We start from the raw sequence: 16,638 nt of genomic DNA on the forward strand, positions 1-16,638 counted from the left end.
AGCTAACACAGAGGACAGATCTGTGTATGGCAATGCAGCTATGTTGGAGGCTCAGACACTGAGACAGCAGTGCAAGTAACTTAGGCCTATGTGTCGCTAATATTGTAAGTCTGATTAGGCCATGGGAGTATTTTATACTTAGCTAGTATATGTAGAATATATATATTTTGTTGTAATGAATGCTGGTATTTAAATGGCTGGATTGCTAAATTAGTTACTAGTTCGCTTGATAATGTTCCTTAGCTGCACACCCCGGCCATAGCCAAAGTGAACGGCGCTGTCTTGTAATATTTTTACAGCCCTGCTAGTTACATAAAGGTGACTTATTATCGAGGAGTACTGACGTCAAGGAGGAGGAGGGTCCAGAGGTGCTGATGATGAAGGAGGAGGGTCTGGGGGACCCTGAGGGGACCATGGTCATGAAGGACAACCAGACTACACCTCCTGGCCACGGAGGAACAAGCTGAGCAGCACAGGACCACACACAGTCTCACTGAGGTGAGCCCACTGTAAACTACTGTCTGAATGGTATTTGGTCAGGGCCCGTATCCACAAAGTGTGTCCTGATCTAGCATCAGTTTAGCCTTTTAGATCTTAATGAATAAGACTATGTAGACAGGTGGGGACCTGATCCTTGATCAGCACTTCTACTCTGAGACTCTTTGTGAATACAGGGCCAGGTCTTGATTAATTTTGTCTTAAGTGTGAGACCATGCCTTTGAATGATCAAACGATTAAAGAATGGCAAGTAATCAAATCAACAAACATGTTTGCATAGTACTCATAGTACTCAATCCCTCATTGCCCAATCAACGTGCTCCATTGCAGGTTGCTCATATCAGATTTCTTGATCCAACATCCTCTCACTCTGTATCTTTTACAGTCAGTAGACATGGAGGATGGGAAGCCTGATCTGCTGCTGGTCAAAGAGGAGACGATAGAAGATGAACCAGAGAGCATTGATCTGCTGAGTGGACGAAAGATGGGGGAACAAGGTAAGGGAGAAATACATATAGGATACAGCAAATTACTGTATGTTTACATACAAAAATACATATTATAATGTATGAACTTGACCAGGTAATTGACAAAACTCCATATCTAGAGATACCTCTGCCATGTTTGTAAAGTCTATTTTGTAACTTCTTCCTGTAGGTGGTTGGCTGGAAGCTAACAGAGGAGACTGGGTGGCCATTTTCGATTTCCAGACCCAGACAGGTGCAGTCAAGGGCCAAGGCGTCAACATCACCAAGCAGGCCAGGACCAGAGTCGACATGGTGTCCTGTGTGAATTCAAGTATGCTCTCTCTAATTCTCTCTTTCTCTATTTCTTTCTTTCCCTCTCTCGGAGGACCTGAGCCCTAGGACCATGCCTCAGGACTACCTGGCATGATGACTCCTTGCTGTCCCCAGTTCACCTGGCCGTGCTGCTGCTCCAGTTTCAACTGTTCTGCCTGCGGCTATGGAACCATGACCTGTTCACCGGACGTACTACCTGTCCCAGACCTGCTGTTTTCAACTCTCTAGAGACAGCAGGAGCGGTAGAGATACTCTCAATGGTCGGCTATGAAAAGCCAACTGACATTTACTCCTGAGGTGCTGACCTGTTGCACCCTCAACAACTACTGTGATTATTATTATTTGACCATGCTGGTCATTTATGAACATTTGAACATCTTGGCCATGTTCTGTTATAATCTCCACCCGGCACAGCCAGAAGAGGACTGGCCACCCCTCATAGCCTGGTTCCTCTCTAGGTTTCTTCCTAGGTCTTGGTCTTTCTAAGGAGTTTTTCTTAGCCACCGTGCTTCTACACCTGCATTGCTTGCTGTTTGGGGTTTTAGGCTGGATTTCTGTACAGCACTTTGAGATATCAGCTGATGTGATATTTGATTTGATTTGACATAGTGGATGGGACAGTGCCTGTAACTCTGGGCTGGGGAACAACACTGTTAACCATGACCAGAAACAGACAGTAGAACACAAAACAACAAACAAAATTAGTCTCTATGACAACAGACTGGTCCGCGGGGACGGGGAGGTGTCCGTATGCGGCAAAAGAGAACAGAAACAGACTCGGCTAGCGATGCGCCGTCCTGCTCCTATAGTTGTGATTCAGAGAGACTGATGGCGTCTCAGATTAACCCCCTAACAGGTTCTGCCTTCAGCCTGCCTTCTATAGGATCTATCAATTTTTTTAAATATTTTTTTTATTTCACATTTATTTAACAAGTAGGCCAGTTGAGAACAAGTTCTCATTTACAACTGCAACCTGGCCAAGATAAAGCAAAGCAGAGCGACAAAAACAACAACACAGAGTTACACATAAACAAATGTACAGTCAATAACATAATAGAACAATCTATGTACAGTGTGTGCAAATGTAGAAGATTAGGGAGGTAAGGCAATAAATAGGCCATAGAGGTGAAATAATTACAATTTAGCATTAACACTGGAGTGACAGATGTGCAGATGATGATGTGCAAGTAGAGATACTGGGTGCAAAAGAGCAAGAAGATGAATAACAATATGGGGATGAGGTGTGCTATTTACAGATTGGCTGTGTACAGGTACAGTGATCGGTAAGCTGCTCTAACAGCTGATGCTTAAAGTTAGAGAGGGAGAGATGAGTCTCCAGCTTGAGTGATAAAAAAAAAAAAAAATTGTTCCAGTCATTGGCAGCAGAGAACTGGAAGGAAAGGCGGCTAAAGGAAGTGTTGGCTTTAGGGATGACCAGTGAAATATACCTGATGGAGCGTGTGCTACGGGTGGGTGTTGCTATGGTGACCAGTGAGCTGAGATAAGGCAGGGCTTTACCTAGCAAAGACTTATAGATGACCTGGAGCCAGTGGGTTTGGCGACGAATATGAAGCGAGGGCCACCCAACGAGAGCATACAGGTCGCAGTGGTGGGTAGTATATGGAGCTTTGGTGACAAAACGGATGACACTGTGATAGACTACATCCAGTTTGCTGAGTAGAGTGTTGGAGGCTATTTTGTAAATGACATCGCTGAAGTCAAGGATCGGTAGAATAGTCAGTTTTACGAGGGTATGTTTGGCAGCATGAGTGAAGGAGGCTTTGTTCGGAAATAGGAAGCCGATTCTTCTAGATTTAATTTTGTATTGGAGATGTTTAATGTGACTCTGTAAGGAGAGTTTACAGTCTAACCAGACACCTAGGTATTTGTAGTTGTCCACATATTCTAAGTCAGAATCGTCCAGAGTAGCAATGCTAGTCGGGCGGGCGGGTGAACATGGACCCTTCGACAACACAGACACTCCCTGGCCTTTATCCTCCTCACACTCTCGTAATGTTAAATCAGACCTCAGACAATGCCAGTGCCTCAACACTAAATGGCAACACAAGCCAAATGACAGTAGTAGTTGTGCTATCAGTAACTCCAGTGGCAAATTAGAAGCGCTTCCCTTGTCCGTTCTGTGGGAAAGCCTTAGTTGGAAGTGTTTTTGAGAAAGTTGCTGCTTGCAGTGCAACCATCCATTTAAAGTCTCCCAGTTTTCACCACACACAGTAGGTGGCAGCAATACACCTTTTTGGTGTAGCCCAACTTGAAGAAGTAAACAGATGGGAAAATCTGTACTGGAGATAGTGTCATATAATGGGAACAGAAGGGAGGCGGTTATGTTATTTAGGATGAGATAAGGGCGTATGGGATTGAATTGATGGGGAAACATGGAAGAGGAAACGGTTGAACATGTATTATTATTTTGTGAAATGTATGATATAGAAAAGGAGAGGTGTTTGACAGGGTCAATCAAATTTGATTGGTCACATACACATATTTAGCGGATGTTAGTGCGAGTGTAGCGAAATGCTTGTGTTCCTAGCTCCAACAGTGCAATATTATCTAACAATTCACAACAATACACAAATCTAAAAGTAAAAGAATGGAATTAAGAAATATATAAATATTAGGATGACCAGTGTCAGAGTGGCATTGACTAAAATACAGTAGAATAGAATACAGTATATACATATGAAATGAGTAAATCTGAACGTAAACATTATTAAAGTGACCAGTGATTCCATATATATATATATATATATATATATATATATATATATATATATATATATATATTGCGCAGCAGCCTCTAAGGTACAAGGTTGAGTAACCGGGTGGTAGCCGGTTAGTGATGGCTATTTAACAGTGATGGCCTTGAGATAGAAGCAGTTTTTCAGTCTCTCTGTCCCAGCTTTGATGCACCTGTACTGACCTCGCCTTCTGGATGGTAGCGGGGTGAACAGGCAGTGGCTCGGGTGGTTGATGTCCTTGATGATCTTTTTGCCCTTCCTGTGACATTGGGTGCTGCTGTTATTGTCTTGGAGGGCAGGCAGTGTGCACCCATTGGTGCGTTGGGCAGACCGCACCACCCTCTGGAGAGCCCTGTGGTTGTGGGCAATGCAGTTGCCGTACCAGACGGTGATACAGCCTGACAGCATGCTCTCAATTGGGCATCTGTAAAAGTTTGTGAGGGTCTTAGGGGCCAAGCCAAATTTCTTCAGCCTTATGAGGTAGAAGAGGCGCTGTTGTGCCTTCAGCACACTGTCTGTGTGGGTGGACCATTTCAGATTGTCAGTGATGTGTACGCTGAGAAACTTGAAGCTTTTCACCTTCTCCACTGCAGTCCCATTTTGGGTGGGGGTAATGGAAGTAGGAAGGTTTGAAGGGAATTATTTTATTTTATTATGAATTCAGGGTTAGTTAAGATAATATAGTGGAATAGATAGTTCGTAATGGGCCTCACACTCCAGTACAGTAGGTGGCGGTGTATGCACATGGCAGTTGGTTGCGATTCACCAATAAAACTTAAAAGAAGAAAAAGAAAACAGAACTGAAAAGCCTTTTTGTTGTTATTATTTTGATGTTTATTAACTAACACCCTGGAACTCAAAATATGATCAATTTAAATTCACAGCATCGCATACCCCAGGTAATCTTTAATTCGTGTTGGAAACAGGACTTGGTTGATAGATGTTATCTAGGTAACGCTAGTTAGCTGTTAACTGCTAATGTTAGCCAACAATGGATAACTGTATGGTTTTTCACACTCAAATAGCCTCCATTATGGAGGTGCTAGCGAATGCAGCCGTGGCAGATATCTGTAAACTCGTAGACGACGACTATGCAGTGTTTCGTTTGGAAATAACTCAAAGCCAGAAAGAAAACAGGGCATTGCGGAGGAAACTACAGCTACTGGAACTGAAGGTGTCACGGGAGCGCGCAGAGAGGACAATGCAAGAGCGCATCCTCACAAGTCGTCCCAGAACTGTCAAGATCCTCGACCGATACAGAGTAATGGCAAGAGGTAAATGTAGCAGGAGACTGCGGGACCTGTCGCCCCCTTCTCCTCTGCGCTTGTGTGGCTTTAGATGTGTCAACACCAACGGGTCTTGGTCAATTTTTGGGTTGTATGCAATAATAATAATAATGATTACTTAGCTATCTTGCGCACAGACACCTTATCATATTCTAACCAGGTTCTTGATTTACTGCATTTACTATTATTTACTCAATGAAAACAATGTGATGCCTGGAACACAATACATTTATCAATAAATAGTATATCAATAAGTTATGAGAAGCATTACCTTACAAGCATTACCTTACATCCTTGCCAATTCTAGACAGTGTCAAAATGGTCAATAGTGTACAATATAGTGTTGAACAGTAGCTAACCTATCCACCTCTTTCCCCCCAATCACTCTCTCAGGTGAAGGACATCTCACTGGAGGCCACAGGAGCTTTGTGAAGCCAGCAGGGCACAATACATGGAAAGATGACCAACCAATCACTGTTGATGAGGGGAGTGGAACCTCAACCCAGAACGTTATCGTGATAGAGGTCAGTGTAATAGTTTTGAATAAAAAATGTATTACTTGGTAAATCAAATGTGGCCGTTTATTTCAGAAAGGCTCCCCTCAGGTATTCACTTGCTTCCATGTACATCCTTATTTATCTGCCATAGCGGAGCTTGTGAGACTTCCCTATGACATTGATATCCAATTCAACTCATGTACTCCCCTCTTCTTTGTCAGTCTGCAGATGCAGAGGCTGCAGGTCCTGGAGTCAAACTAGAAAGGTCTGAAGGAGAGGAGGACCCACGGCACAGCAGAGACATCCAGACTGGGGCAGCATCTGGAGTGGCGCCCCCTGTAGCCACGGAGGACCTATCCACCGCCGCTGCGCTCCAGGCCAGGAACCGACGCAGCATCACGGAGGTCAGTCGAACGCTGTCCGATACACAGGCTCTTACACACACGATCTGAACACAGATCAGACCCCAAGAGACTAGGGCCTCCGGTCTGACCTCCTGATCCTGGCTTCTACTACTGACCGGTATTTCACCAGAGCCAGAGGACAGTTAATTCCCGTGGGGATGGTGATGATGACACGTTAGACACTGGTGGTGATGATCTGTCTTGTTTTTACACTACAGAGATGGACCCTGGCAACATATCCTTTGGTTTAGAGACACAGACTGATCTGTCTAGAGGGGACTGGAACTGGTACATTTCTGCATGGACCTCGCATAGTGCACGGGGGCATTGTCTTGCTGAAACAGGAAAGGGCCTTCCCCAAACTGTTTCCGCAAAGTTGGAAGCACCGAATCATCTAGAATGTCATTGTTTGGTGTAGCGTTAAGATATCCCTTCACTGAAACTAAGGGGCCTAGCCCGAACCTTGAAAAACAGCCCCAGACCCTTATTCTTCCTCCACCAAACTTTACAGTTGGCACTATGCATTCGGGCTGGTAGCATTCTCGTGGAATCCGCCAAACCCAGATTCGTCCGTCGGACTGCCAGATGGTGAAGCGTGATTTATCACTCCAGAGACGCGTTTCCACTGCTCTAAAGTCCAATGACGGCGAGCTTTACACGACTCCAGCTGACGCTTGGCATTACTCATGGTGATCTTAGGCATGTTTGCGGCTGCTCGGCCATGGAAACCCATTTCACGACAAACAGTTCTTGTGTAGACGTTGCTTCTAGAGGCAGTTTGGAACTCGGTAGTGAGTGTTGCAACTTGCGGCTGAGCCGGACAATAACAGCACTTACAGTTGACCGGGAGGCTCTAGCAGGGCACTCTTATGTAGGTGTCATAACCAGCCATAAAATAACGCAATACATGTCACAACGTGTTATGACACTGGGTGTCAAGTGAAGTGTTACCAAAAATCCTTCTTGACATCACTAAGGGATCATAGCGTTCACCTGCATTCACCTGGTCAGTTTATGTCATGGAAAGAGCAGGTGTTCATATTGTTTGGTATACACTCAGTGTATGAGGCACGTATAGCCTAAAAGTCTGTTTCATATTGTGTTTGTACTGTGTATTCGATGTTTGCAAATTTTCCAAAGACACTTTTTTAATGAGAAAATGAATGCAGTTCATTAAGTTCAGGCAGATATTTTTGTTGAGACATGACAAGTATGTGTGGTTTTCATGTGGTGTATTTAAAACTTGTTTATGTTCAATGAACACAAAGTGGGACTTTTCATTCTAAGACTTTTATTGGGACTCTCTTTAGCATACATCACATCTGATCTCACCCTATTCTGCATACACACAACAGCGCTTTATTACCAATATACACCGAGTGCACAAAACATTAGGAAAACCTGCTATTTCCATGACATAGACTGACCAGGTGAATGCAGGTAAAAGCTATGATCCCTTTTTGATGTCACCTATTAAATCCACTTCAATTGGTGTAAATGAAGGGGAGGAGACAGGTTAAAAATTATTTTTAAGCATTGAGACAATTGAGACATGGATTGTAAAATATTTAAGTGCCTTTGAATGGGGTATGGTAGTAGGTGCCAGGTGCACCCGGTTTGAGTGTGTCAAGAACTGCAACGCTGCTTGATTTTTCACGCGTGTATCAAGAATGGTCCACCACCCAACAGGACATCCAGCCAACTTGACACAACTTTGGGAAACATTGGAGTCAACATGGGCCAGCAATCCTGTGGAACACTTTCACCACCTTATAGAGTCCATGCCCCGATAAATTGTATTTGGAAGGTGTTCCTAATGGTTTGTACACTCAGTGAACACTCACCATATATACAGTGGGGGGGAAAAGTATTTGATCCCCTGCTGATTTTGTATGATTGCCCACTGATAAAGAAAGGATCAGTCTATAATTTTAATGGTAGGTTTATTTGAACAGTGAGAGACAGAATAACAACAAAAATATCCAGAAAAACGGATGTCAAAAATGTTATAAATTGATTTGCATTTTAATGAGGGAAATAAGTATTTGACCCCCTCTCAATCAGAAAGATTTCTGGCTCCCAGGTGTCTTTTATACAGGTAACGAGCTGAGATTAGGAGCACACTCTTAAAGGGAGTGCTCCTAACCGCAGCTTGTTACCTGTAAAAAAGACGCCTGTCCACAGAAGCAATCAATCAATCAGATTCCAAACTCTCCACCATGGCCAAGACCAAAAATCTCTCCAAGGATGTCAGGGACAAGATTGTAGACCTACACAAGGCTGGAATGGGCTACAATACCATCGCCAAGAAGCTTGATGAGAAGGTGACAACATTTGGTGTGATTATTCGCAAATGGAAGAAACACAAAAGAACTGTCAATATCCCTTGGCCTGGGGCTCCATGCAAGATCTCACCTCGTGGGGTTGCAATGATCATGAGAACGGTGAGGAATCAGCCCAGAACTACACGGGGGGGATCTTGTCAATGATCTCAAGGCAGCTGGGACCATTGTCACCAAGAAAACAATTGGTAACACACTACGCCATGAAGGACTGAAATCCTGCAGCGCCCGCAAGGTCCCCCTGCTCAAGAATACATATACATGCCCATCTGAAGTTTGCCAATGAACATCTGAATGATTCAGAGGACAACTGGGTGAAAGTGTTGTGGTCAGATGAGACCAAAATGGAGCTCTTTGGCATCAACTCAACTCGCCGTGTTTGGAGGAGGAGGAATGCTGCCTATGACCCCAAGAACACCATCTCCACCGTCAAACATGGAGGTGGAAACATTATGCTTTGGGGGTGTTTTTCTGCTAAGGGGACAGGACAACTTCACCGCATCATTTGACGGGGCCATGTACTGTCAAATCTTGGGTGAGAACCTCCTTCCCTCAGCCAGGGCATTGAAAATGGGTCGTGGATGGGTATTCCAGCATGACAATGACCCAAAACACACGGCCAAGGCAACAAAGGAGTAGTTCAAGAAGAAGCACATTAAGGTCCTGGAGTGGCCTAGCCAGTCTCCAGACCTTAATCCCATAGAAAATCTGTGGAGGGAGCTGAAGGTTCGAGTTGCCAAACGTCAGCCTCGAAACCTTAATGACTTGGAGAAGATCTGCAAAGAGGAGTGGGACAAAATCCCTCCTGAGATGTGTGCAAACCTGGTGGCCAACTACAAGAAACGTCTGACCTCTGTGATTGCCAACAAGGGTTTTGCCACCAAGTACTAAGTCATGTTTTGCAGAGGGTTCAAATACTTATTTCCCTCATTAAAATGCAAATCATTTTATAACATTTTTGACATGCGTTTTTCTGGATTTTTTTGGTTGTTATTCTGTCTCTCACTGTTCATATAAACCTACCATTAAAATTATAGACTGATCATTTCTTTGTAAGTGGGCAAACGTACAAAATCAGCAGGGGATCAAATACTTTTCCCCCCCACTGTACCTACAAATACCCATACACTAGTCAGGCTTGTCTGATGATTACTTGACTTATCATTGCTGACTTTTTACCCACAACATCATATTTATGTCCACCATGATGGGTTTAACAACAATGAAGTAATTCTGTAACTACAGTATAGGACTCATGTAGTGGGGATGGGTAAACACTCCATCATTAAAGCGTGTTTATTATCTGTGTGTACGTACCTGGGGAGTGTATGTCTGTGTAATCTGTATCACCTGTCTCTTCCAGGAGGATGAGGGTCCAGAGGTGCTGCTGGTGAAGGAGGAGGGTCTGGGGAACCCTGAGGGGACCATGGTCATGGAGGACAACCAGACTACACCACCTCCTGAACCCACAGAGGAACCAGCTGAGCAGCACAGGACCACACACAGTCTCACTGAGGTGAGCCCACTGTAAACTACTGTCTGAATGGTATTAGTTCAGGGTCTGTATCCACAAAGCCTCTCAGAGTAGGAGTGCCCATCTAGGGTCAGTTTAGCCTTTTAGATTATAATGAATAACATATGTAAAGATCCTAGATCTGCACTCTTACTCTGAGACTCTTTGTAGACCATGCCTTTGAATTATAATGCCCATTATTATAATTATAATACCCCAGTATTTCTACTTTGCACACTCATCTACTGTCAAATTTTCCATTCCAGTGTTTTAATTTCTATATTGTATTTACTTCGCCACCATGGCCTTTTTTGCCTTTACCTCCCTTATCTCACCTCATTTGCTCACATTGTATATAGACTTATTTTTCTACTGTATTATTGACTGTATGTTTGTTTTACTCCATTTGTAACTGTGTTGTTGTATGTGTCGAACTGCTTTGCTTTATCTTGGCCAGGTCGCAGTTGTAAATGAGAACTTGTTCTCAACTCGCCTACCTGGTTAAATAAAGGTGAAATAAAAAAATTAAACTATTAAAGAGGGTCAAGTAATCAAATTAACTAATATGTTTGCATACTGTAGCAGTCCCTCATTGCCCAATCAGAAGATGCTCCATAGCAGGATGCTCATATCAGATTTCTTGATCCAACATCCTCTCACTCTGTATCTCTTACAGTCAGTAGACATGGAGGATGGGAAGCCTGATCTGCTGCTAGTCAAAGAGGAGACAATAGAAGATGAACCAGAGAGCATTGATCTGCTGAGTGGACTAAAGATGGGGGAGCAAGGTAACGGAGAAATACATATAGCCTACATACAGTAATAGATCTTCAATGGGAATAGGGATGCACATGGATAATATTCTTACTTCATTCATAAAATGAAATCAATACAACTTATGTTTACATACAAAACCACACATTATAATGTATGAACTTGACCAGGTAATTGACGAAAGAAACTCCATATGTAGAGTTCTCTTCCATGTTTGTAAAGTCTCTTTTGTAACCTCTTCCTGCAGGTGGTTGGCTGGAGGCTAACGGAGGAGACTGGGTGGCCATCTTGGATTCCCAGACTCGGACTGGTGCAGCCAAGGGCCTTGGGGACGACGTCATTGAGCAGGCCAGGACCAGAGGCGACATGGCTGAGGTCAGTGGCTGGGGCAGCATCTTCAACTCTGGGCTGGGGAACAACATTGTTAACCACAACTAGAAACAGACAGTCGAACACAAAACAACATCCTAATTTAGTCTCCATGACAGCAGAATGGCTGAGACCAGGGCGAGGTGTAGATTTGGTCTGCGGGGACGGTGAGGTGTCCGTATGTGGCGGGAGAGAACAGACACAGACTCGGCTAGCGATGCTCCATCCTGCTCCAATAGTTGTCATTCAGAGAGACTGATGGCACCTCAGGTTAACCCCCTAACAGGTGCTGCCTTCAGCCTGCCTTCTATAGGATCTATCAACTGGAACATGGACCCTGTGACAACACAGACACTCCCTGGCCTTCATCCTCCTCACACTCTCCTAATGTTAAACCAGACCTCAGACAATGCCAGTGACTCAACACTAAATTGACAAATGAGAGAAGTTGAGACGGAACAGGTGGAGATCCACCAGAGGATACACACGGAGGAGAAACCGTTCAGCTGCCACCTGTGCCGGGCCAGTTCCTCCCACTTATCCAGCCTGTAGAGGCACCAGAGGGTCCACACAGGGGAGAAATCCTACAGCTGCCCCCAGTGTGAGAATCAAATCAAATGTATTTATGAATCCCTTTTTACATCAGCAGATGTCACTAAGTACTTATACAGAAACCCAGCCTAAAACCCCAGGGTTTAGAGCTTGAGGTAGTCACCTCATACAAGTACTTGGTAGTATGGCTAGACGGTGCACTGTCCTCCTCTCAGCATCATCTCTGTATACCTGTCACAAGACCCACTGGTTGATGCTTATTTATAAAACGCTCTTAGGCCTCACTCCCCCCCCATCTGAGATATCTACTGCAGCCCTCATCCTCCACATACAACACCCGTTCTGCCAGTCACATTCTGTTAAAGGTCCCCAAAGCGCACACATCCCTGGGTCACTCCTCTTTTCAGTTTGCTGCAGCTAGCGACTGGAACGAGCTGCAACAAATTCTCAAACTGGACAGTTTTATCTCAATATGATCAAATTGTTTGGTTCTAGATACTAGCAGCTGTATTTAGCACTAACTGAAGTTTATTTAGTGCTTTATCCGGGTAGCCGGAGAGTAGAGCATTGCAGTAGTCCAATCTAGAAATGATAAAACATGGATTAGCTTTTCTGCATAATTTTGGGACAAAAGGTTTCGGATTTTTGCAACGTTACGAAGATGGAAAACATTTGCCCTTGAAACATTCTTGATATGTTTGTCAAAATTGATCAGGGTCCAAAGCAACTCCGAGATCCTTCAGTTTTATTTGAGACGACTGTACAACCATCCAGATCAAACAGCAGATCTCTTTGTTTCTTAGGACCTAGAACTTTGTCCGAGGTTAAATGTAAAACATTTGCCGCCATCCACTTCCTTATGTCTCAAACAGGCTTCCAGGGTAGGACATTTTGGAGCTTCACTATGTTTCATCAAAATGTAGAGGCACCAGAGGGTCTACATTGTTTGTATTTCATTCTGTTGGTTTTGGATGTATAGGTAACTGGATAAGGTAACCTGAGGAAAGAATGAGTTGATGAGACAGAGTAGATGATATGTAATGGAAAGGGAAAGGGGGATACCTAGTCAGTTGTACAACTGAATGCATTCAACTGAAATGTGTCTTCTGCGTTTAACCCAACCCCTCTGAAACAGAGAGGTGCAGGGGGTTGCCATAATCGACATCCACGTCTTCAGCGCCCAGGGAACAGTGGGTTAATTGCCTTGCTCAGGGGTTGGTGTAAGGGTGTCTGTAAAAATGCTTCACTGGTGAAGTATAAACGCAATATGTAAAGTGTTGGTCCCATGTTTCATGAGCTGATATAAAAGATCCCCAAAATGTTCAATACACACAAAAAGCTTATTTCTCTCCAATTTTGTGCACAATTTTGTTTACATTCCTGTTAGTGAGCATTTCTCCTTTGCCAAGATAATTCATCCACCTTAGAGGTGTGGCACATCAAGAAGCTGATTAAATAGCATGATCATTACACAGATGCACCTTGTGCTGGGGACAATAAAAGGCCACTCTAAAATGTGCAGTTTTGTCATACAACACAATGCCACAGATGCTTGCAATTGGCATGCTGACTGCAGGAATGTCCACCAGAGCTGTTGCCAGAGAATGTAATGTTAATTTCTCCTCCAACATTGTTTTAGGGAGTTTGGCATTACGTCCAACCGGCCTCACAACCGTAGACCACGTGTATGGCGTTGTGTGGGCAAGCGGTTTGCTGATGTCAACATTGAACAGAGTGCTCCATGGTGGGGTTATGGTATGGGCAGGCATAAGCTACGGACAACAAACACAATTGCATTTTATTAATGGAAATTTGAATGCACAGAGATACCGTGACGAGATCCTGAGTCCCATTGTCGTGCCATCATCACCTCATGTTTAACCATGATAATGCACTGCCCCATGTCACAAGGATCTGTACACAATTCCTGGAAGCTGAACATTTCCCAGTTCTTCCATGGCCTGCATACTCACCAGACATGTCAGCCGTTGAGCATGTTTGGGATGCTCTGGATCGACGTGTGCGATAGCGTGTTCCAATTCTCGCAAATATCCAGCACCTTTCCACAGGCATTAAAGAGGAGTGGGACAAGCTTCCACAGGCCACAATCAACAGTCTGATCAACTCTATGTGAAGGAGATGTGTCGCACTGCATACTGACTGGTTTTCTGATCCATGCCCCTTCCATTATTGTTTAAGGTATCTGTATATGTGACCAACAGATGCATTTCTGTATTCCCAGTCATGTGAAATCCATGGAGTAGGGCCTAATTTATTTATTTACATTGACTGCTTTTCTTATATGAACTGTAACTCTGTAAATCTTTTAAATTGTTGCACGTTGCGTTTATATTTTTGTTCAGTATATGTTCCTTTAGGATGATACTGTTTTTTTAATAGTGAGTTGAGGATATTGCCTTAATTCATGTTTACTTGACACAAAGTATTGAAGGTCTTTGTAATGTAATGTTTAACTTTGTCCAAAGTTTTCAAAAATGTATTTTAACAAAGCAAGGGAACCAGATTTACAGAAAAATGTAGTGTTACCAAAGTGAGAAAGTTATTCTTCTTGCCACGTATTGTTTTGTGCAATGAAAGTACCGTACTTCACGTTATGTGAGTGTATATATACCATTTTGTTGAAATTCAATACAAAATTGACTGTGCTGACTGACTTGGTTATTTTTGCATCATTACAGGGACTGAGTTTTCCTTATCTCAGTCGAACCAAAACATTATACTTAATTCTTGAATCAACACATATGGACATTTTTTATAATGAACTCCAATGGATCCATATTGTTAGGTAATTTAATCACAGTGTTAGAGATGGGCTTGACTGTGGTTATTAATATTCACGTTTCTATGTGTACAGCAAATCATTTCTTATATAAACTTTCATGCTTTTCCGTCCAATTTGTGTTTACAGTCTGCAGTCCATGAGGAACTGCTGATATCCGGCGTTGCTGGCGGGAGAGACTGGACCTCTGAAGTGGCCGGTCACAAACCCTGGCCCCAGATCAGGACCCTGGATCAGGAGCCGTTGCTCTTCCTTCCCGAGTCAGAACCAAGACCGAACCACGAGGGACAGAGACTCCACCACCACACAGAACACAACCAGTGGACAGGTGGACTGAACAACCTCAGTCCTGGTGGTCATGCGAGAGACAGAGGATCCAGTCTGCAGCCCAGACCCTTCTCTTCCCAGTCTCAGTGCAGGGATGAAACAGGACCTGGGGCTGATAGAGATAGACCCTCCTGTTCCTATGATTCAAACACCACAGTATCCATGATGAACAGAGCAGGTCACCCAGGGCTTCAGCCTTCACAGAGAGTGATGGGAGAACCCCCTGGTGGGAGTCGAACAGCAAGTCTGTCTTCTCCTTCAGGATCTCATCTAACGCCTGATGATTGGGTTCATAGAAATCCTGGACCTGGGTCTAGCCTTCCTCAACTACCTCATGGTTACCCCACCAATACAGACAGGGTCAGGATGGGTGTTCACCACAAGAGGTATCTAGCCTATAACACAGCACACAATCCCAACAACACCGAAACAATGGCTAGAGGTCAGGGAGGGAGCGCAAAGACTAACCAGATGAGGGTGGCTCCTGCTTCTACCGCCTCTGGTGTCATTGGGTCACAACGTGGGAGGCCGAACATTAAGACCGACGCTGCCAAGCCGTACGCCTGCCCAACATGTGGGAAGTGCTTTGCTGAGGCGAACTATGTGAAGATCCACCAGAGGGTCCACACAGGGGAGAAACCCTTCAGCTGTACCCAGTGTCACATGCGCTTCTCAGAGGCTGGCACCCTGAAGAGGCACCAGAGGGTCCACACAGGAGAGAAACCCTACAGCTGCCCTCAGTGTGAGAAAAGGTTCTCACACCAGCACCATCTGAAGAGGCACCTGAAGGTCCACACATGAGAAAGGCCATTCGCCTTCTCTGAGGTTCTCAGAGAGGAGCTACCTCAGGATACACCAGCAGAAAAACCATTACACTTCATAACATAAAAGGTAACCATTCCCTCCTCAGGGTACAGGAATCACTACTGTAACCCCCTAGTTCCTTAGGGCCACCCAATAGCACATTGTCTCCCCATCATTGGTGACATGCTGCCAACCTTAACTTTCTCTCTTTTTTTTGCCTTAGATCTTCTCTTCCTCCAAGCTAACCCTTAAATATTTCTACCTCACATTTAGTAGTTCTCTCCTTTTGCCCACCTAACCATGCATGTACTCTTTGAGGGTGTCTCTTTCTCTGAGTTCCTTTTATTTGTGTGTACAGAGCATGATTTCTTCCTCATCTTTATCTACCCTCTTATCTTCCTACTTCATGCTGCTCATTGGTTAACTGTCACAGTGGAAGCCCCCACTAGGCCCCCACCCCCAAGCCTCGCAGCAGAGCTCTGGATAGGCTCGGTCAGGTGGGCCAGATCCATAGAGCCAATCGGGATGCTTCTTAATCTTCTCTCAAGACAAAGATTCATTTTCATTACTGTCAACAGAAAAGATCCACAGATGCATTTGGAATAATGATAGGGACAGTGTTGAATATTCCTGAATAGAATATTGCATCCAGATATTGTGTGATATAAACAGTATAATGCATATATAAGTCTAAAAGGTATATTACATAGTGTTTGTACTGTGTAGGATATAAATGTTCACCAATGCCTATTTCATTACATCCATTTAACTACTTTATTTTTTACCAAGACACTTTTAATGAGAATTAATGCAGTTCATCAAGTTAATGCAGATTATTTTGTTGAGACTTGTATGTGTGGTTTTCATATGGTGTATTACATTTTTTAAAATGTTTAATAAACACAAAAAACTTTCA

The 16,638-nt window shown here is 43.9% G+C and overlaps 1 protein-coding gene and 1 long non-coding RNA gene across 2 annotated transcripts; both read left to right on the forward strand.

Annotated features, from left to right (window-relative positions):
• Positions 1-393: 393 nt before the first annotated feature.
• Positions 394-1,182, forward strand: LOC123744279 (uncharacterized). Its single transcript, XR_006770860.1, has 3 exons — positions 394-498; positions 884-995; positions 1,156-1,182. It is a non-coding gene; the product is annotated as an uncharacterized lncRNA (long non-coding RNA).
• Positions 1,183-10,654: 9,472 nt separating this feature from the next.
• Positions 10,655-16,638, forward strand: LOC106610116 (zinc finger and SCAN domain-containing protein 22). The gene is made up of 3 exons (XM_014209286.2): positions 10,655-10,884; positions 11,118-11,245; positions 14,721-16,638. The coding sequence occupies exons 1-3, from the start codon at positions 10,662-10,664 to the stop codon at positions 15,717-15,719; spliced, it is 1,350 nt and encodes a 449-aa protein (XP_014064761.2). The 5' UTR covers positions 10,655-10,661; the 3' UTR covers positions 15,720-16,638.

This window comes from Salmo salar, chromosome ssa08 (genome assembly GCF_905237065.1).
Source record: "Salmo salar chromosome ssa08, Ssal_v3.1, whole genome shotgun sequence".
Taxonomy (NCBI): domain Eukaryota; kingdom Metazoa; phylum Chordata; class Actinopteri; order Salmoniformes; family Salmonidae; genus Salmo; species Salmo salar.

Coding starts and splice junctions, on each gene's coding strand:
- LOC106610116 (XM_014209286.2), top strand. CDS start 10,662: ATGTTTGCATACTGTAGCAGTCCCTCATTGCCCAATCAGAAGATGCTC. Junction 10,885..11,117: donor ACTAAAGATGGGGGAGCAAG/GTAACGGAGAAA, acceptor CTCTTCCTGCAG/GTGGTTGGCTGGAGGCTAAC. Junction 11,246..14,720: donor CCAGAGGCGACATGGCTGAG/GTCAGTGGCTGG, acceptor TTGTGTTTACAG/TCTGCAGTCCATGAGGAACT.